This window comes from Catharus ustulatus, chromosome 17, assembly GCF_009819885.2.
Source record: "Catharus ustulatus isolate bCatUst1 chromosome 17, bCatUst1.pri.v2, whole genome shotgun sequence".
Classification (NCBI taxonomy): domain Eukaryota; kingdom Metazoa; phylum Chordata; class Aves; order Passeriformes; family Turdidae; genus Catharus; species Catharus ustulatus.
Window position 1 is genome coordinate 5,076,225 of NC_046237.1, and position 16,464 is coordinate 5,092,688.

Sequence of the window (16,464 nt, forward strand, 5' to 3'; positions counted from 1 at the left end):
GAGTCAAAGATAACCCTCCTCCTGTATCTTCAGTAGATTAAAGCAGGACAGAGACCCGAGGGTAGCAGGCAGCCAGGTGGATGGGAGCACACCTGACCTGCAGGCTCTGGTGGCCCCCAGCCCCTCTCACCTCAGCTCGGTGCTTCTCGGCGCTGCGGCAGCGATCGGTCGCACCGAAGCAGAAACACTTGGTGCAGCCCTTGGGGTTGGTGGCATCCAAAGAAAATGTCCCCAGGCGGCACTGGTCACACCTCAGGCCCTCCACATTTTCCTGAAAGACAAGTAAAGCTCAACAGCGTTAGCAGCTTCTCCCAGGGGCTCCGTGGAGGACAGGGATGGCTGGCTGAGTGATCAAAGCACAATGCTGTGGTGCTGGAAGATGCTAAAGCAGTCTCCCAAACAGGTTTGCTTGTACAGCACCCACCAAACATCAAATTCACCTAGAGAAAGCACTTGTAAGCCCTACAAAGAGGCTGGAGCAGGTAACTTAGAAGCTGTTTGAGTTACTCTGCTGCAATGAAGCCAGGAGCCAACAGGGCTGACAGTTCCACCTGCAACAAGCTCTGACACAGGGCTGGACTCACACCAGCCATCTCCTCCCGTGACAGCCCAAGGGTGAGTGAGTGAACCTTCATGGCCAGGAAGGATGAGGAGATAAGGGCTTTCCAGGGTGCTCTGAACCCACCACCCCATGGGGCAGGCTGGCTGCAGCTCAGGCACTCTCCTTGTCCAGCCCTGCTCCCTCTGGCACGCTGGCACACCAACCACTCCCTGCCAGAACAGGGGAGAGAGCCAAGGAGAAAGGCACCCCACGGAGGCATGGAGGGACTGACCTTGCAGTGACACTGGCCTGTGACAGGGTCACACACGCTGGCTTCGGTGCCAGCCTGGTGGCAGTCGCAGCGCCGGCAGTCGGGGTAGTGGTAGTAGCCAGGGGCACAGAGGTCACACTGCCGCCCGATGATGTTGGGCTTGCACCTGGGTGGACACAAGAGCCATCACTCCACGTGTCCCATCACTCCAGCAGGGACTGGGCTGCTGCCAGGTGTCCCCAGTGCCAGGACAAGGCTCCCTCACCTGCACTGCCCGCTGTCCACGTCACAGCCCGGCTCTGTCAGCTCCTGCACGCCGGGCCGGGAGCAGTTGCAGTCCTCACAGCCGATGAGGGGGTGGCAGCCGAAGGTTTGGGGCTCACAGACAACACACTCTGGCTTCAGGGTGTGGGGAGGGCAGATGCACTGCCCTGTCACTTCATCACACAGACGCGTCCCGCAGTCACAGGCTGCAAGGGGCAGAACAAGGCTGGGTTTGGGTGAGCCAAGAACCCAAGGCGAGCGTGGGGAACGGATACAGAGCGAGTAGCAGGAAGGGAGATGGAGAGGAGAACTCACGCCTGCAGTTGGGGAAGCCCCAGTAGCCGGTGGCACAGCGGGAGCACTCGCGGCCGATGACGTTGGACCTGCAGGGACACTGTCCCCCCCAGGGCTGGCACTGGCTGCCCCGCGCCCCGGCCTCGTGGCAGCGGCACGGCTGCGCCCCGTTGTTGTAGAAGAGGGACAGCGAGATGGCAGAGTCACGGCAGAAGCTGGAGGATGTGCTGGGGCTGCAGGGGAACAAGGGAGGAGTCAGTGCTGCACATCCCCACAGCCTCCCCACCACCCCAAACCCAGCATCTCCTGCTGTGCGAGGGAGAGCCCTGTGACACTGAGAGCTCCCAAATACCCACGTTTGGTCAACAGAAGGAAAACCTCAACCAGCCCCTCCCTGGCACACATGAAGGGAAGGGGTGAAGCTCCCTGAGGAGTGTGCAGCTTGCACACAGCACAGCAGGCACCCAAACCAAGTAGCTCACTTGATGTAGAAGCTGTTGATGCCACAGCTGCTGATGAAATCATAGGACTTGTCCAGGGGTTCCTCCTGCAGGTACTGGGAGGTGTAGCTGTCCTCAGGCACCACAAGGATGTAATCCTGCAAAGCAAGGGGGGTGAGCCAGGCTCTTATCTCAGACAAACCCCACCCAAAATGACTCCAAAGTCCAAATGCACCTTTAACCTTTCATGCCTTGCTGGGACAGAACACAACACACCAAGTACTGCAAAGACCAGGAGTTACCTCTCTGTTGAGGCCTGTCCATCAGGGTCCATCTAACATCAAGCTCCACAAATTCACTGGACTAAAACCAGGCAGAATACCCCCAGAGCACAGCACTGGCTGTGCCTCAACAGGGAGGCTGTCTTTATCATCTGACATTTCTACACATGATGGCACCTGGGTTCCAATTCTATCTTTTGGTCAGTCTTCTAGTCCTGTTGCCTGAGAATAGCAAGGACTACCTACTCTCATGATAAGGTTCACCTGAACAAACAATATTATGCAGGTTTAAAATATTGCTAGAGTAGGAATAAGGCTTATTCTGGATTATCACAAACATGTATGCAAAGTAACAGCTTCAATTTCTACCTGGTTTTGATATCAAAAAGTTCAGAGACTGAGTGATGGTGGGAAACATTCCTGTGGTCACACAGTGACAAAAATTCACTGAAAATCCCTCTGCTGAAGCCTGCCCAGCATACTCTGGGAGCTTCCTGGAGAGAGGCTCACCAGCCACAGCTGCTTGTCCTCTGGCACTCGAACAACCACAGTCAGGTCATTATCAGTGACATCCAGGATGATCTGGTCCTCAGAAACCACCAGGCTCCGGCAGCCGTAGCCATGTGGGCAGAAATTCGCATTGGTCTGGCCTGAAAAGACAACAAATATGTTGGTGTTGCATGTCCCTTGAGTCCCCATCACATGCTCCCAGTTTGGAAGGGATAAATCAGTCTTGCTTCATTTTTGTAATCCCTGAAGAACCCAGAGTCATCCTCTGGCATGGAAAACTCCCAGGGCTTCTGCCAACCAGCAGCTTCCCCAGGTCCCTGCTCCTCTCACCTTGCCAGATGCGCCCACCATTGATGAGCACTTCCACGGGGAAGGTGGGGTGGTGGGGCTGGTAGAAGTGCAGGATGAAGGCATAGCGTCCCAGGGTCTGGATCCTGCTGTTGAACACCACTGCAGCCTGCCCCAGAACGGGAGAACACAGACAAAGATCCGTGTCTGACACCTGCACCCACAGCTGGGATGGTTTTTAATTATTGCACAGATTTGTGCTTTTATTGCACAACTGTCAGGTGTTGAGAATTCAGTGAATCAAGCCCCCCATGCCTCCACACTCTCTCCCCCTCCAATGCTGCCACCTGAAAAGCTTTTCCTGGGATCCCAGAGAACCAAACAAGGTTGGATAAAGCCAAGGAATTAGAGGTTCAGGGAGAAGTTTAAAGTTCAGATTAAATTCTGAAAATGCTAATTCATAAAGCATTTACCAACAGGTAAGGAAAATTTCTCCCTGTCCCAGTGGTCCAGCGTCACAGCAAAGCAGCCACACCATGCCCGTGCCCTACCTGTGGGGACTGCAGGAGGATGAGCTCTGCAGTGGGGTCCATGGCTGTGGGAGGACGAGGAGCAGGCTCCACAGGCACCCCAGCTGGAGCCACATGGACAGCCTGAGCCAGGGGCACCTCTGGGGCAATGGGCAGAACCTGGGCCCCCTCCAAAATGATTGACTGAGAAAGCTTCAGGAACCTTGAGGGGACACAGGAGCTGCTGGAAAACAAGGAGCAAACAGGATGTGAGTACCTCCAGAAAGAAAGAGAGGCTCTGGGTCCTGGCAGGGAAGCCCACCCTGTGCTCCCTGGTGGATTACAATGTGTGCCTGCTGAGGAGAGCTCATTACCAGCACCCCTGGGGCTCTGGGACATGGGCTCAGCAGAAAGAACAGGAGCCTGGTACAGCCTAATTCCTCTGAAAATATTTATTTGAAGCAGAGTAAAAAATTTGGATACAGCAAGTATCTTGCAGTGTGTGAGCAAGCACAGGAATGCCTATTTGGGGTGACACTTGAGTGCCTGCCCCAGGGGGGAGAGAGGGGCTCAGGTACAGGACCATCAGTGTGACTCCCAGTCTGTGCTCAGAGACACAAGGAGCTTCATCTCAGCTAGAGATTTCTTCATCAAGAACTTAAAAAGTCTCTGAGCCTGAGGGAAGCATGACAAGCAAATGTTTCTGGAAATAATCCCATCCCTGCTACAGCTAAGGGGGACTTGAGAGTCTCACCTGTTGGATGAGAAGGTGCCATGGACACTGATGCAGTGCACCTTTGGCTCGATGAGCTCCATGGTGAACTGTGCAGCAGGGATCAGGTACACCTTGTGCTGCCACAGGAGAGACACCTGGTTATGTGCCAGCCTCTGCCACTGCAGCCACAGCAGTCCCTGTGCCCACCAGCCTCTTCAGCTAATGCATGGCAGCCACACTTCTGCTTACTGCCCCCTATTCCTTGGCACAAGCCTTAAGGCATTTAGAAGCTCCTTACATTGATGGGATTCTTCAGGCCTTGGCTAAACAAGGAATGTCTTCAAGATAAAAAAGGAACTGCCCCACTGCTACAGAACTCCCTCTGCAAGGGCAGCTGCTTCTCCCCATCTCCTCCCCGCTCCCAGTCCCAGGATCTACTTCAGAACACCCCACTGAGCACCTTCTCCACTTGGACTGGCCATGACACAGACTAACATCCAGTATTCAGTCCAAACAGGACTAGAAAACCCTCTACAGGTTGGGTCCCAGTCCAGCCTTTCCTTCCTGTGACCTGTTGACAGAGCTGCCCTAGAGGGAGCCTTACCAGGAAGAAATCAGCCAGATCAGAGGTGAAACGAACAGTGGCCTCTGAGGTGAGTTCAAAAGTTGCCATCCGACTCTGGGAATCTACAGCAATCCCTCGACAAAGGAAACTGTAAGAGAAACACACATTCTGAAGCCAGCCTTGCACAGGGTCATGACCCATTTCTTGTCCTGACAGCTCTGTGTCCTGAGGGGATTTACACAAAGTCCCTGGAAATCTTTTGATGTTTTTTCTGGCTGTTCACAACAGCAAAGTTTTCCAAGGACACCCCAAACATTTGTTTCCTACTGCAAAGGTTGCAGTCTGAAGTCAGACAGGGTTTGACCTGTCTCCAATAAACCTGTAGGTCATTCCTTTAGTCAAGGTCCCTACCAACACATCCAGCTGTAAACAGATGCAGAAGATTATCTCCTGGCAGAGGCAGGTACATACTTCCCTGAGATGGGATGGCCAGCCACAAAAATCTGTGTCCAGCTACAATGAGTCTGGCCACAAAGAGCTTAGATGAACAACACTGAAGCTTGCTTTGTTTATGTGATAAACCCAAAAAAGTTCAGCTGGAGGGGAGGCTGTCCCTGCCATGGCAGAGAACTGGACCCTTTGTCCCTTGGGGTGCCCATACCTGTACACACAGGGGTAGAAGGTGAACGAGCCCTGCTGCGTGGCCAAGTGCGGCGAGCTCACGGCGATGCCCACGGTCTGCAGGGCGTTGGTGTTGGCATATTCCACCAGCAGCACGTACTTCCCAGGCTGGGCCACGGGCAGGGACAGCTGCACTTCCACCTGCAGCACAGAGGGATGACTGAGGGATTGTGTGCAGGATGCCCATGCTACAAACCAGCCTCCTCTGCAGCTCAGGGGACAACGCGACCCATCTCATCAAATCCTTACAAACCTTCACATGTGAGACTCTGGGTTTGGGTGCCTTGAACAGGGCACACAAGCACACAGCTGCATGAGTATGAAGCCCTTCCCAGGTGCAGGGGAAGCCCCAGACAGAGGGGACAGGGGACAGTGAGTGCTGCAGTGTCCGAACAGAAGTGGCACTCACATCACTGCCACTGCAGGTGGCCATGCGGGGGTGGGAGGGGGTGAGCTGCTCCGTGGGACACATCCTGGGGAGCCTGTTGTCCAGCCTGCACACTGCATCCACCCCTGGCACGGCAGGGAAGCCCTCCACAGACAGGTACTTGTACAAGAGGCAGCTGGAAACATACAGAAAAAAACTGTGAAGTACAAAAGTTACATCATGATTATAAAAGCTCAGAGTACGCACACAGCCTGGGCCCAGTCAAGCTTGCAAAAGGCTTTGGTCTATCAGGAGGGCCAAGGAGCAGCTCTGGTCAGTGGGGAGCAAGAGAAGGGGCAGCAACAACAAAAAGCTTCTCCCCTTGCACTGGGTTTTACACTGGGGACCATTACTATGGTGAATGGGACAACCAGTGTCCAGAGCCCAGCCAGCCTTCTTGCCAACATGGAGAGAGGTCCTGGCCAAGCAGATGCACTGAGATGCTCCAAACACTACCAGACTCTGCTCTTTTTTGATAGTCCAGCAAAACCTACCCATGGTAGCCACTTCTGAGGACACACACAGCCTGGCACTGGAACCCAGCCTAGCAGAGGTGGGCCATGGTGTCACTGTGTGAGTTGGCCCTCAAGGAGGAGAAAACACAGACTGGTTGTGTCATGGATGGGAAGATCTATGGGTTGGCTTTTTAGGCAAGCTTTATCAGCCTCAGCCAAGTGCTCTATGAAGCAGTTTTTCTGCATCACAGAGTATGGACTGTGTATATTCCTTAATCCCAGGCCAAGGGGAGCTGAGCAAGCCCCACACAGCACAAACATCTGCAGATCCTTACTTCTGGGTGGCTTGTTCAGGGGCTGGCTGGTAGACACAAGGCTCTGTGACCTTCAGCTGCAGGATTGGTGCTTCGTAGTATGAGCTGGGCAGCAGAACCAGATAGTCCTGGGAGGAGAGAGGGGAGAGGTGTTATGCTTGGGACACTTGTCCCAGGGAGCTGCTGGAGCCCCCACAGTGTGGGGAGCACAGGGTCTTACCAGCAGCACACCCTCTGCTTCCACAACCAGAGACCAGGTGCTGGGGTTCAGCACGAAGGGCTCCCCAAAGCTGTTCTGGGGCACAGTGACAAAGGCTGGCTCCGTGCTGGGAGCAAAGACAATCTGCTTGGTCTGCTCTGTACCTGCAATGGGAGGGATGAGAGGCTGTGAAGGGACTGGAATGACAAACCTGGGGCTTTGCTCAGGGAAGCAGCTTTGTGGTGCAGTGGGGAGTGACAGGTTCCCACTCTCTCAGTGCACCACAATCCCACACTGTCCTGGAACAGAGACATCCACTCTCAACCTGCTCAACAGCCTAGTGGGAGAAATAAATATAAATCACTTCAATCCTTAATGCAAATCCAGAGCCCTCAGTGTGCTCTGCATCCCCAGACTGCAAAGCACAGAGTGTTGCAAGCCAAGGAGCGTTTTGCCAGCTAGAAAAAGAAAGAACTCATCTGTGAAGAGTTAATTGTGAGACAGACAAAAAGAACTGCCCAAATACATTTTTCCTCAGGGAAATTCTGACCCCAGCTCCACAGGCAAGATACCTGCCTTCTGGGAAAATTTCAGGCCCCCAAGGTGTGCTCCTGCCTTTCTTCCTGCCAACCACACACTCTGCACAGATTCAGACATTATTTTAAACTGACAGGACAGAATGGACACAAAGCCTGATCCTGCTGCTGAACACCTCCTTGGCTCATCTGACAGTCCCACAAACTCCTCATTAATGGAGGCAATCACAATACAGCACCTAGAAGCAGACTGTGTGCCTGCCCAGCAGTCTCAGGAGCTTTTGAAGAGCACAGGTGAGAGGGATTCACCAGGAATGGCTGCACCGTGAGCAGATGGGATGAAGGAAGTGGAGAATGTGGCACACTGACTGTCCTGGGGTGGTGCATGGACATCAAGGCACAACACACAGGACCAGAAGCTAAAGCAAGGCTTGTGCTACTGCTGGGATGGTTAATAACCCCTTCCCATGTGAGGCAGCTCTGTGACATGCCTGGCATCAGCTGAGGCTGGGACGTCATTTTTTCCAGATGGGAAGCAGAGGTGACGATGCAAGGAGCAAAGAGATTTCCCTGAACTGGTACCAGGGCAGATTTATTGACAGGTTGAAGTTTCACATCCCTTTGAGGCAATACACAGCTCCAACTGAGCCAGCTTCTGGAGGCAAAGTGGAAGAAACCAGGCTGAAAATCCCACACTTGGAGAAGGCTTCCCCTTTTGCAAGTCACATCTTCCAACTTCTTTCCAGGCTGCTTGTCCTTTGCCATGTGAAACCCTTTCCATCCAGGCACGAGGTGGCTCAGCACTCCTGAAGCCTCCCAAGGATGCTGCTCTCCTGAATCCTGTTGTTGGTGCACCAGTTTGGCTGCTTGCCTTGGCAAGCACTAGAAAAATCACATTGCTTCTGCACAAGAAGTGAAGCACTTTTTAAAGCAAATGAGCTCTGCTGCTTGGATGGGACAGATTAAATACTTCTTGACCTTTGGTGGGATCCCAAAACACGACCACAGCTCCTGCTCTTCTTGTTCTTCTCCTGTGTAAATTTTTTTCTTGCTGTCATATTTTACTGGACATAAAAATAAGCCATTTTTCCTCTCAAAAAGAGAAAAAATAGAAAAAAAAATGTAGAAAAATAGTATTTTGGCATTTCAAATCTTGCATATTACATCAAAGGCAGAGCCTATGCCAACTCAAGACAGAGGAGAGAACTTCACACACTGATAAATTAGGCAGGCAGTGTTGACAGCCCTATGCTGTGCATGTGTGGTCTGGAGAAGAGCTTCAGCAGGACAGTGTGGCTGTGGCATCCAAAGAGGTAAAATCAACCAGCCAACCACCCTCCATGGCCTCAGGTGTGCTCCATGCCATCTTGCTCAGATTGTTTCCCAGAATATTTGCTGTCCAGATTTCCAGGTGTGCTCAGACATCTTCTCCAGCAGCTTACAGCATGATGAGAGGACACTGCACTAGAGTGCAATGCTTGTGTAAGGTGTGTAATTCCAAGCACTTACAAATTCCATACCACATGTGAAGCCAGCAGCCTGGTTTGGGAGAAGCACACAGGAAAGGCAGGACTGCCACGTCAGGGCATCTGGTAAACAAAACCACACCAAGCTGCCAAAGTTTGGATCCACTTCCCAGCTCCTGGTTTTGTGGAAAGTCAGCTCAGTTTTGCCTGGGGCACTGGGGTGATCTCCTCCTGTGCTGGAAAGGTTGCATGGAATTGTACAAGAGTTTTATCTCCCACCAGCCTGGCTGGTATCAGTCCTCAGTGTGCAGCCCCACCTCGCTGCTGCTTTGGTAAATAAAGGGGGCTGCAAACTCAAATCAGCCTTTCAGCTGGGAGAGCAGGACTAATGGGTAAAGCCATATGGAAGCGTCTTCTGGAAAGGATGATGCAGAAGGCTGCCTGGGATGGGGAGGAGGTGGCGATGGCACAGGGAAGCAGAGCAGTCTGGGATCCTTACCTCTCCTTCGTGGCTGATAAGCTGTAATTTTGCCATACACAGTGGCCCCTCCTGAATTAATATACCTCAGGATGACATGGAACAGATAGAGCTCTGCCTCCTTCACGTCTACAGTGACTCTGATTTTATTCTGCAAAAAGCAAAAGAGCACACGGGGCACACATCACTGGGGGGGCAGCTCCTGAGTGCCCACCCACTGTGGGGAGGGCCTGACCCTCCTGCCCTGCCTGCCTGCCTTGCCTGCCTCTCTTCCCCCTCCCTCGCCAGCCCGGGGCATGGCTCTGGCCGGACACCTGACAGGGCACACCTGGGACGGACACACCTTGGGGCAGGAGAAGGGGCAGAGGAGCAGTGTCGCAGCGTGGATGCTCTGAGTTAGTCTAGAAGTGAAAAATGCACTTACAGTTGCCACAAACATTAAACTTTCCTTCCTCAACGACCGAGACCCTCCCTTCCACACTGGCGGGCCCCCGGCTGACGTAGCGGAAGACGAGGCGGAAGAGGTCGGGGGAGGTCACATTGAGAGTCACCACTACCTTGGGCTGGTGGGAGAGAGAAAGGGGAGAGAAGCAGAGCACACCTTCAGTTACCTCCACCACCCACACTGCCAGCCCAAGCTCGGCTCACTGCTCCCAAAGCGACATGCCACAGCGCGAGGAGGAGACAAGCACGCGGACCCTGCTGCTCACAGCACCCTGTGACGCTGTCACACACCTTGGGGGGACACTTGGGGCCAGCTACCCACGGAGCAACCTGCCTGTGATCACATCTGGAAGATGCTGTGGCACAGCAGGGCGGCCCAGCTGTGCTGGGGCACACAGCACTACACAGAAAGGTTGTAGGAAGTCACTGCTGTTGTTATTAGCGTGCTGCTTTTTGGGTTTAGTGCGCTGCAGCCAGCCACCAGGTACCAAACTCCTGCCCTTGCATTTATGGGGCTCTGCCCAACTGCCTACAGAAGAGGTTGGGAGTTGAGCTGGTGCCTTGTCCTCAGGAATGTGCAGTGCTAAGGATCAGCAGGGCAAATGGACCATACAACTGCACACCTGCCTGGACACTGCTTGGTAAGACCCTGGCTAAGGAGATGCTCTTCAAAGAGATCTAGGCTTAAATAACCTCCTGCCTACAGGGCAAAGCTGGGGTCTGCCTGAGGAAGTGTTCTAATGAGAGCTGTGCTCTCCACAGAACCACTTACACACCATCTTCCTGCTGGAGAGCAAGCAAACTGGAAGGGTTTTGATGATAAACTACAGCAAGACCTGCCAGCTGAAAGCCATGGGTCAGCCCTTCTATCAAGGTCTATTTTCTATTTCTAGCTCAAACACCAATGCTGTATGCAACACTGGAGCTACGAGCTTGAGCCTGAGCTCCATCCTTCAGCTTTTCTCAAGGGAGCCCACAGGAGATCACCACTTAGCTCCTACCTAAAATTCAGTGGGAAACAGCCCCTCTGTTATTTCACCTAAACACAAAACATGAAGAAAACTGAAAGTATGTGCACCACGGTAAGAAGCATTTTACATGGGATAAGACTATCAGAGAACCTCTGCCCTGTTCTCCATCCCCAAACATGCACACATCTCCGCAGAGGCCATGCAGAAGAAACCACCAAGGAGACAAAAAGAATCAACAGAAGAAACAGCTTCACTTCTAGGACTTACACAACTCCAGGTTAGCACAAACCACTGTTACAGCAAACCAGCTAACAGCAAGGGCAAAGGCTGAAGGATAACAAGAGGTCCAAGCCGAACATGGCAGCTGAGGAGGAGACATTTATTTTTGGAAAAGGGAGGAAAGGTTATGCAGAGTTATAGGAAAAAGCAGAGTCAGTTGAAAGAGGAACAAGGAAACTGAGAGACAGTGTTTATAGACATCCCTGTAAGTAATCACCATGCTGCCACCTTTGTCTAAATGGATTAGGATGTCACGGGATTCCCAGCTTAGGATCTTTCCCCTCATCAGTCTATGCCACCCCCAGCACTACAGGAAATATCTGCACAAACAGGCTATATATACACTGTGCTGTTTATGCTGGCCATCCTGTGACTCTGGGGGTTTCAGGAGCACTTGGGGTGAAAGATGTGTGCCAAAAGCACATCAGTCCCCCACCAGCCCCATCCTCCCGGGGGGAGCTGGGCTGGGCTGCAGCCAGCAGGCGTACCTGGATGGAGGACATCTGAGCATATCCTCGCCAGCTGAAACCCTCAAACTCCAAGGGGTTGTAGCCAAAGCGCACGGCCCGGCCGGCCGGCGTGGTGCCTTCCTCCAGCTCGAATTTCAAGTGGTGAAGGTCAGGGAAATAATGGTCCCGTGCTGGTCTGGGGGAGAGAGAGAGAGAGTACCGTCACCTGCTGGGCTACGGCAAGGGGACACCTCTGCCAGGCACAGCGCTGATGTGACACAGCCTGGGAGATGGTGTCCCCATCCTGTGGTGGCAGAGGACACCGTGGGAGGCAGAGCACGCCGAGGTGCAGCTTACTGGGTGCAGGTGGGACCCCGAGTGCTCTGCCGGCAGCGACAGGCTCCGCTGCGCTCCTCGCAGGACGGTCCCAGTGCTCCGCCGACGTCGCAGCGGCAGCCTGCGAGCAGGAAGCGCCTGTTTACATTCCCGTGGTGCTAACGAGCTCCTGGTCGCTAATCAAAGGCACATCCCAGCGGGCAGGGAGCCTGGGGTCACTATTTTTATTCCATTGTATCCGTTTTCATATTTGGCGCCTGCCCCACTTGGATGGACTCTTCTTCCACCTCAGCGCTGAGCTATTTCCAGGCGGCTGATGGAGCAAGGTCTGCAAACCCTCAGGGCCAGGCTCTGCAGCCCAGCCACAGCCTGCTGCCCCTTCCCAGCCGTGCCAGCACTGTGCTGGATGGCTCAGAGCAGCTGGATCTCCTCCTTCAACTCTTCCCAGGGACACGGTGGAGACTGGCCAACCCCGCATATCCATGTCCCAGCAGGGGGAAGGGACATTGCTGCAAGGGTGTGACCACAGTTCAAACACACCCTAGGGTGCCTTACCTGGCTGTTCACTCCCCAGCCCATGTCCAATAGTTGAAAAGCACGACCTCAGGTCTCCAGACCCACAGTAATTCCCAGCCCATGCTCTGGGCTGTGATAGAATCACAGAACCAAGGTTGGAAGAGAGTTTTAAGATCACTGAATTCCAACCATCCACCCAGCACTACCACTGTAACTCTTAAAGCACTTAATCACCCCAAAAATGACGACACAAAACAGAAGGTGGGACATCTCTTGCCCTTTTCTCCAAGGTCACCAGCCAGTCAGTCCATGCAGTGGGGTCAGTTCTTGTGATCCCCTCACTCACCAAACACACCACAGAAGGGGCTCACCTTGGCAGCCAAAGTAATTTGCATTCTCCATGTTGAAGTAGCCATCCCTGCAGGCTGAGCACAATTGCCCACACACGTTGGCTTTGCAGAAGCACTGCCCATCGCCCTGGGAAGAGAAACAGGCATGGAAACTCATTCCCTCCTGTTGCTTGTCATGGCTAAGCTGTTCCTCAGTTATTTGGGTTCTGGTCTGAGACACTGCAGAAGCAGCAGTTGGAGATTCATGCTCCACACAGCTTCCTGAGCGTGGGTGGGCCAGATAAGGGCCAGATAACTTAAATTACCCAACAATGCAGGCAAACAAAAATCCAGGCATCCTGGGACAGACCCAGAAATATTTAGGTGCCTAATTTATGACAGGTCTTAATCCCACATTCTCATGCAAGCCCAGATTGTGGTGCAAGCACTGAGAGCTCAGTGTCGGGGCCTCTCCAGCAGCTGCTGGGAGAGGCAGAGATGAACACTCCCAACACAGCACACACCCAGAGGAGCCTGGAAGCAGAGGAACAAACCCACCTGCCGGCACTCTGTGATCCCACTGATGGTGCCCCTGGTGTCACACTTGCAGCCTGAGGAGATGAACAAGAAAGCCAGAAGGTCAATCAGCCCTCGAGAAGCAGCCTGATGGGGTCAGCACCCACCACACCAGAGGACACTGACTGGAGTAAGAGCCAGGAACTGGTCAAATAGAAGTTAGCCCCGCACAAGGACTCAGATTTCATTTTGGACAGTTACTGTTGAGGACACAGCTACCAAAGACATTTGCCTCTTCTGCATACTTGGCCATGAAAAATTAAGTGTCTGCAGGGAGGGCTGAGAACAGTGTAACTCATGGCATGAGCCCTATGTTTCACCCCAAACAAAAACCCCCAGGCTCTGGTCTTTCCCCTTTTTCACATGAGGGTCACCCAGAGGACTCCAGCTCTGACACATCACTTCTGGGTGAAGATGGAAGGAAAGCCATCACTTCCAACCCTCCACTGATGGCGCTCACTGGCTTGGGTTTGGCTCTTGCACCATGGAGGGGACTTTGTGGGCTGTGAAAATGCCATTTCCTTACTCAGGCAGCCATAGGGGTTCTCTGGAGTCAGGTTCCAGTATCCAGGCTTGCATCTGTCACAGGCTGGGCCCTCAACATATGCCCGACACGCACAGGAGCCCTGGGGAAAGGCAGGGGGAGAAAAGAGCAAGTGAGAATTTGCAGCACAGTGGTTGAACGTGGGGTCTCTGCTCTGGCTGAGCTTAAGGAAGGACTTGGTCCAAGAAGAGATAAAAGTGGATCATACAAAATGACCTGCAGGGGCTGTGGCAGGTTCATTTGATACTCACTGGGACCAGCGAGGGATCTGCTGTCTCCAACCCTGCTGGGTTACAGGAGCCCACTAGAAAAGAGGGGTAAAAGAACAGATTTGAAACGCTAGCTCACCCCTTGGCTGTCCCTAACTGGGGTTATTTCTCCCCTTGCAAAGCTTTTGGGGGATGATAAACACATTCACCAGCACCCAAGAGACTGGAGTGTCCCAAGACAGCAGGGAAAAGGGGGTACCTTGGCAGTGGGGGAAGCCGTAGGCGCCGGGCACGCAGCTGTCACAGCGCAGCCCTGTCACCTTGGGCCTGCAGCTGCACTGCCCCGTGTCCTGGTCACACGTGCCGTGCAGGGACCCCTCCCTGGAGCACTGGCAAGCTGCAAGAGAGGGGAGAGAACTGCTGCAGTGGCATTCCCAGCAACAGCCTCTTTTGTCTGTCTGACCTTCACCAAAAGCAGCCAGACGTGGATTGTAAATAAAATTCTCATTCTCTGCTTTTGGTTAAAATCACCCTGTCTTTTAAGAAAAACAATAGAAGTCTCAATGTTTATCACACCCACTCACATACATTTATGTGTATTTCAGAGGCAGGGAAGAGTTTGGTTGAGGAGAAGGGGTGTAATCTCATCCCCCAAAAGTCAGTCAGCAGTGTCATATCAGACTCCACAAAATCCCAAACACTCAAGGGCAGCATTTGGCCATCAGGGTCTGCCCTGTGGATGGTGGATGTGGGGTGAGGGCAGGGCAATGGTTCCACAGCTTTTGCACAACCTGCTGTCTTTGAATGCACAGAGATCCCACTGCCCTATCACAGGAAAGGTCAGCAAGCTGCCAGGGAGCTGTTCATGCCTTCCTTGCCCAGCCAGCACACCTCAAATCCCTGCCAAAGGAGACATTCCAGGCTGACAGCCCCACACTGGCTAAGAGCACAAGACTGCTCAGGAAACAACAGACTTTAAAAAAATATAAAAATCAGGTGGTTCTTTTCTTTCCTTGCTGTGGGTCTTCTACAGCTCTGCAATGTGGCTATGACTTTATGAGACAAAAAAAAGTGACTACTGAACTCCTGTGAGACCATTTCATCTCTGCCTCCAGCCTCTTCAAAGGCATATTGCCGGCATCAGCATTTGGGAGAAGAGTTCTGCCAGCTGGCATGGCTCAGGAGTCCACATTTAGTACTGTGCAAGAGGGTGATGGTGCTCTTTTGTTGCTTCAGGGAAATTGTATCAGGGATTACTTTTTAATGAGCAGTAAATTCTTGCTGGGAGACATAAGAGTACATCTGGCTTCCAGTTGGGACTGCTGACAGGGAGGGAGATGGGGACACTGCCCAGAGCTGGGGAGGGCTACTCAGAGGATTTGGGGCTGCAGCACCTGCCACAGGCATTGCTCAGTCCTGGCAGCAGCAGCAATAGTCCAGGGCTGAACGCCCAGGGAAATGCAATGCCCAGGGAAACGGACAGGATCTAAGATCATCACCCAACTGCTCCCCCAGCACTGCCAAGCCCACCACTAAACCATGTCCCCAAGTGCCACATCTACACTGTTTTTAAATCCTCCCAATGATGTGACTCCCCCACTGCCCTGGGCAGCCTGTGCCACTGTTTTGGTGAACACATTTTTCCTAACACCCAACCTAAACCTCCCAGGGTGCAACCTGGGGCCATCCCCTCTTGTCTTGCTACTTGGTAGAAGAGAGCAACCCCAGCCTGGCTATGCCCTCCTCCCAGGTGGCTGTAGAGAGCAGTAAGGTGCTACTCACGTGTGCAGCTGGGGTATCCGTAGAAGCCCAGGGCACACTGGCTGCAGGTGTGTCCCGCAAAATTCCCGTGGCATCGGCACTGCCCCGCCGGGCTGCAGTTGTTGTCCACTGCGCCCCGGGAATCGCAGGAGCAAGCTGTAAGAGCAGGATTCTGATGATCCCTGTGATCTGTGGCCAAGCACTGCTGGTCTGAACCATCATTCAGCCCCCCAGGAATTAGCCACTTCCAATCAGAAAAAATATTTCTTAATCCCTTGGCAAATCGTGCAGTATTTTCATAGCCAGAACAGGGAAATGCTACTGAGAGGTCTTTACAGCCCATTCAACCTTCCCCAGCAGTTTAGTAAGTTAATGCATTAAAATGACACACAAAAAAGGCATAAACTGAGACACCAGGTCACAGTAGGGCTGTGATGAGGAAGTGTGACTGATAAAAAATTGTCTTCCAGGCTTTGCTATGATCCACAACCTCCAAAACAAGCCTACCAAATTCACAGTGCAAACCAGATGGATTTCATATTGAGCAACACCGAGTCTTGCAAGAGCAGGTATGTTTTTTAGAGCAGCAGGAGCTGGAGGTTCAGGTGCTTACCATAGCAGTGGGGGTAGGAGTGGTAGCCAGGGCTGCAGTGCTCACAGCGTGGCCCAGCAAACTCAGCTCTGCAGAAACAATTCCCAGCAGAGTCACAGCCTCCAGGCAGGGTCCCCACCGCGCTGCAGCCACACACTGCAACACAAAACACCCACCTGAGCTGGGAGCATGGGCCACAGCTCATGGCAAAATGTCCTTTTCCT

General features: G+C 53.1%; 1 protein-coding gene across 2 annotated transcripts in view; it reads right to left on the reverse strand.

Annotated features, from left to right (window-relative positions):
- LAMA5 (laminin subunit alpha 5) overlaps positions 1-16,464 on the reverse strand; it is an 83,088-nt gene that overhangs the window by 17,554 nt on the left and 49,070 nt on the right. Inside the window, exons 14-37 of one of the 2 annotated variants that reach the window (XM_033074693.1) lie at positions 16,262-16,396; positions 15,670-15,804; positions 14,147-14,284; positions 13,930-13,982; positions 13,661-13,760; positions 13,117-13,169; positions 12,601-12,706; positions 11,735-11,834; positions 11,417-11,573; positions 9,659-9,797; positions 6,776-6,918; positions 6,577-6,683; positions 5,769-5,922; positions 5,340-5,500; positions 4,718-4,826; positions 4,153-4,250; positions 3,441-3,639; positions 2,932-3,058; positions 2,602-2,741; positions 1,853-1,968; positions 1,392-1,603; positions 1,078-1,282; positions 834-978; positions 131-271 (exon numbers count right to left, since the gene is read on the reverse strand). In XM_033074693.1, coding sequence (XP_032930584.1) covers positions 131-271; positions 834-978; positions 1,078-1,282; positions 1,392-1,603; positions 1,853-1,968; positions 2,602-2,741; positions 2,932-3,058; positions 3,441-3,639; positions 4,153-4,250; positions 4,718-4,826; positions 5,340-5,500; positions 5,769-5,922; positions 6,577-6,683; positions 6,776-6,918; positions 9,659-9,797; positions 11,417-11,573; positions 11,735-11,834; positions 12,601-12,706; positions 13,117-13,169; positions 13,661-13,760; positions 13,930-13,982; positions 14,147-14,284; positions 15,670-15,804; positions 16,262-16,396 — 3,173 coding nt within the window. Of the gene's footprint in view, positions 1-130; positions 272-833; positions 979-1,077; positions 1,283-1,391; positions 1,604-1,852; positions 1,969-2,601; positions 2,742-2,931; positions 3,059-3,440; positions 3,643-4,152; positions 4,251-4,717; positions 4,827-5,339; positions 5,501-5,768; positions 5,923-6,576; positions 6,684-6,775; positions 6,919-9,658; positions 9,798-11,416; positions 11,574-11,734; positions 11,835-12,600; positions 12,707-13,116; positions 13,170-13,660; positions 13,761-13,929; positions 13,983-14,146; positions 14,285-15,669; positions 15,805-16,261; positions 16,397-16,464 lie in introns of both variants that reach the window. The other variant, XM_033074692.1, reaches the window with a different exon arrangement.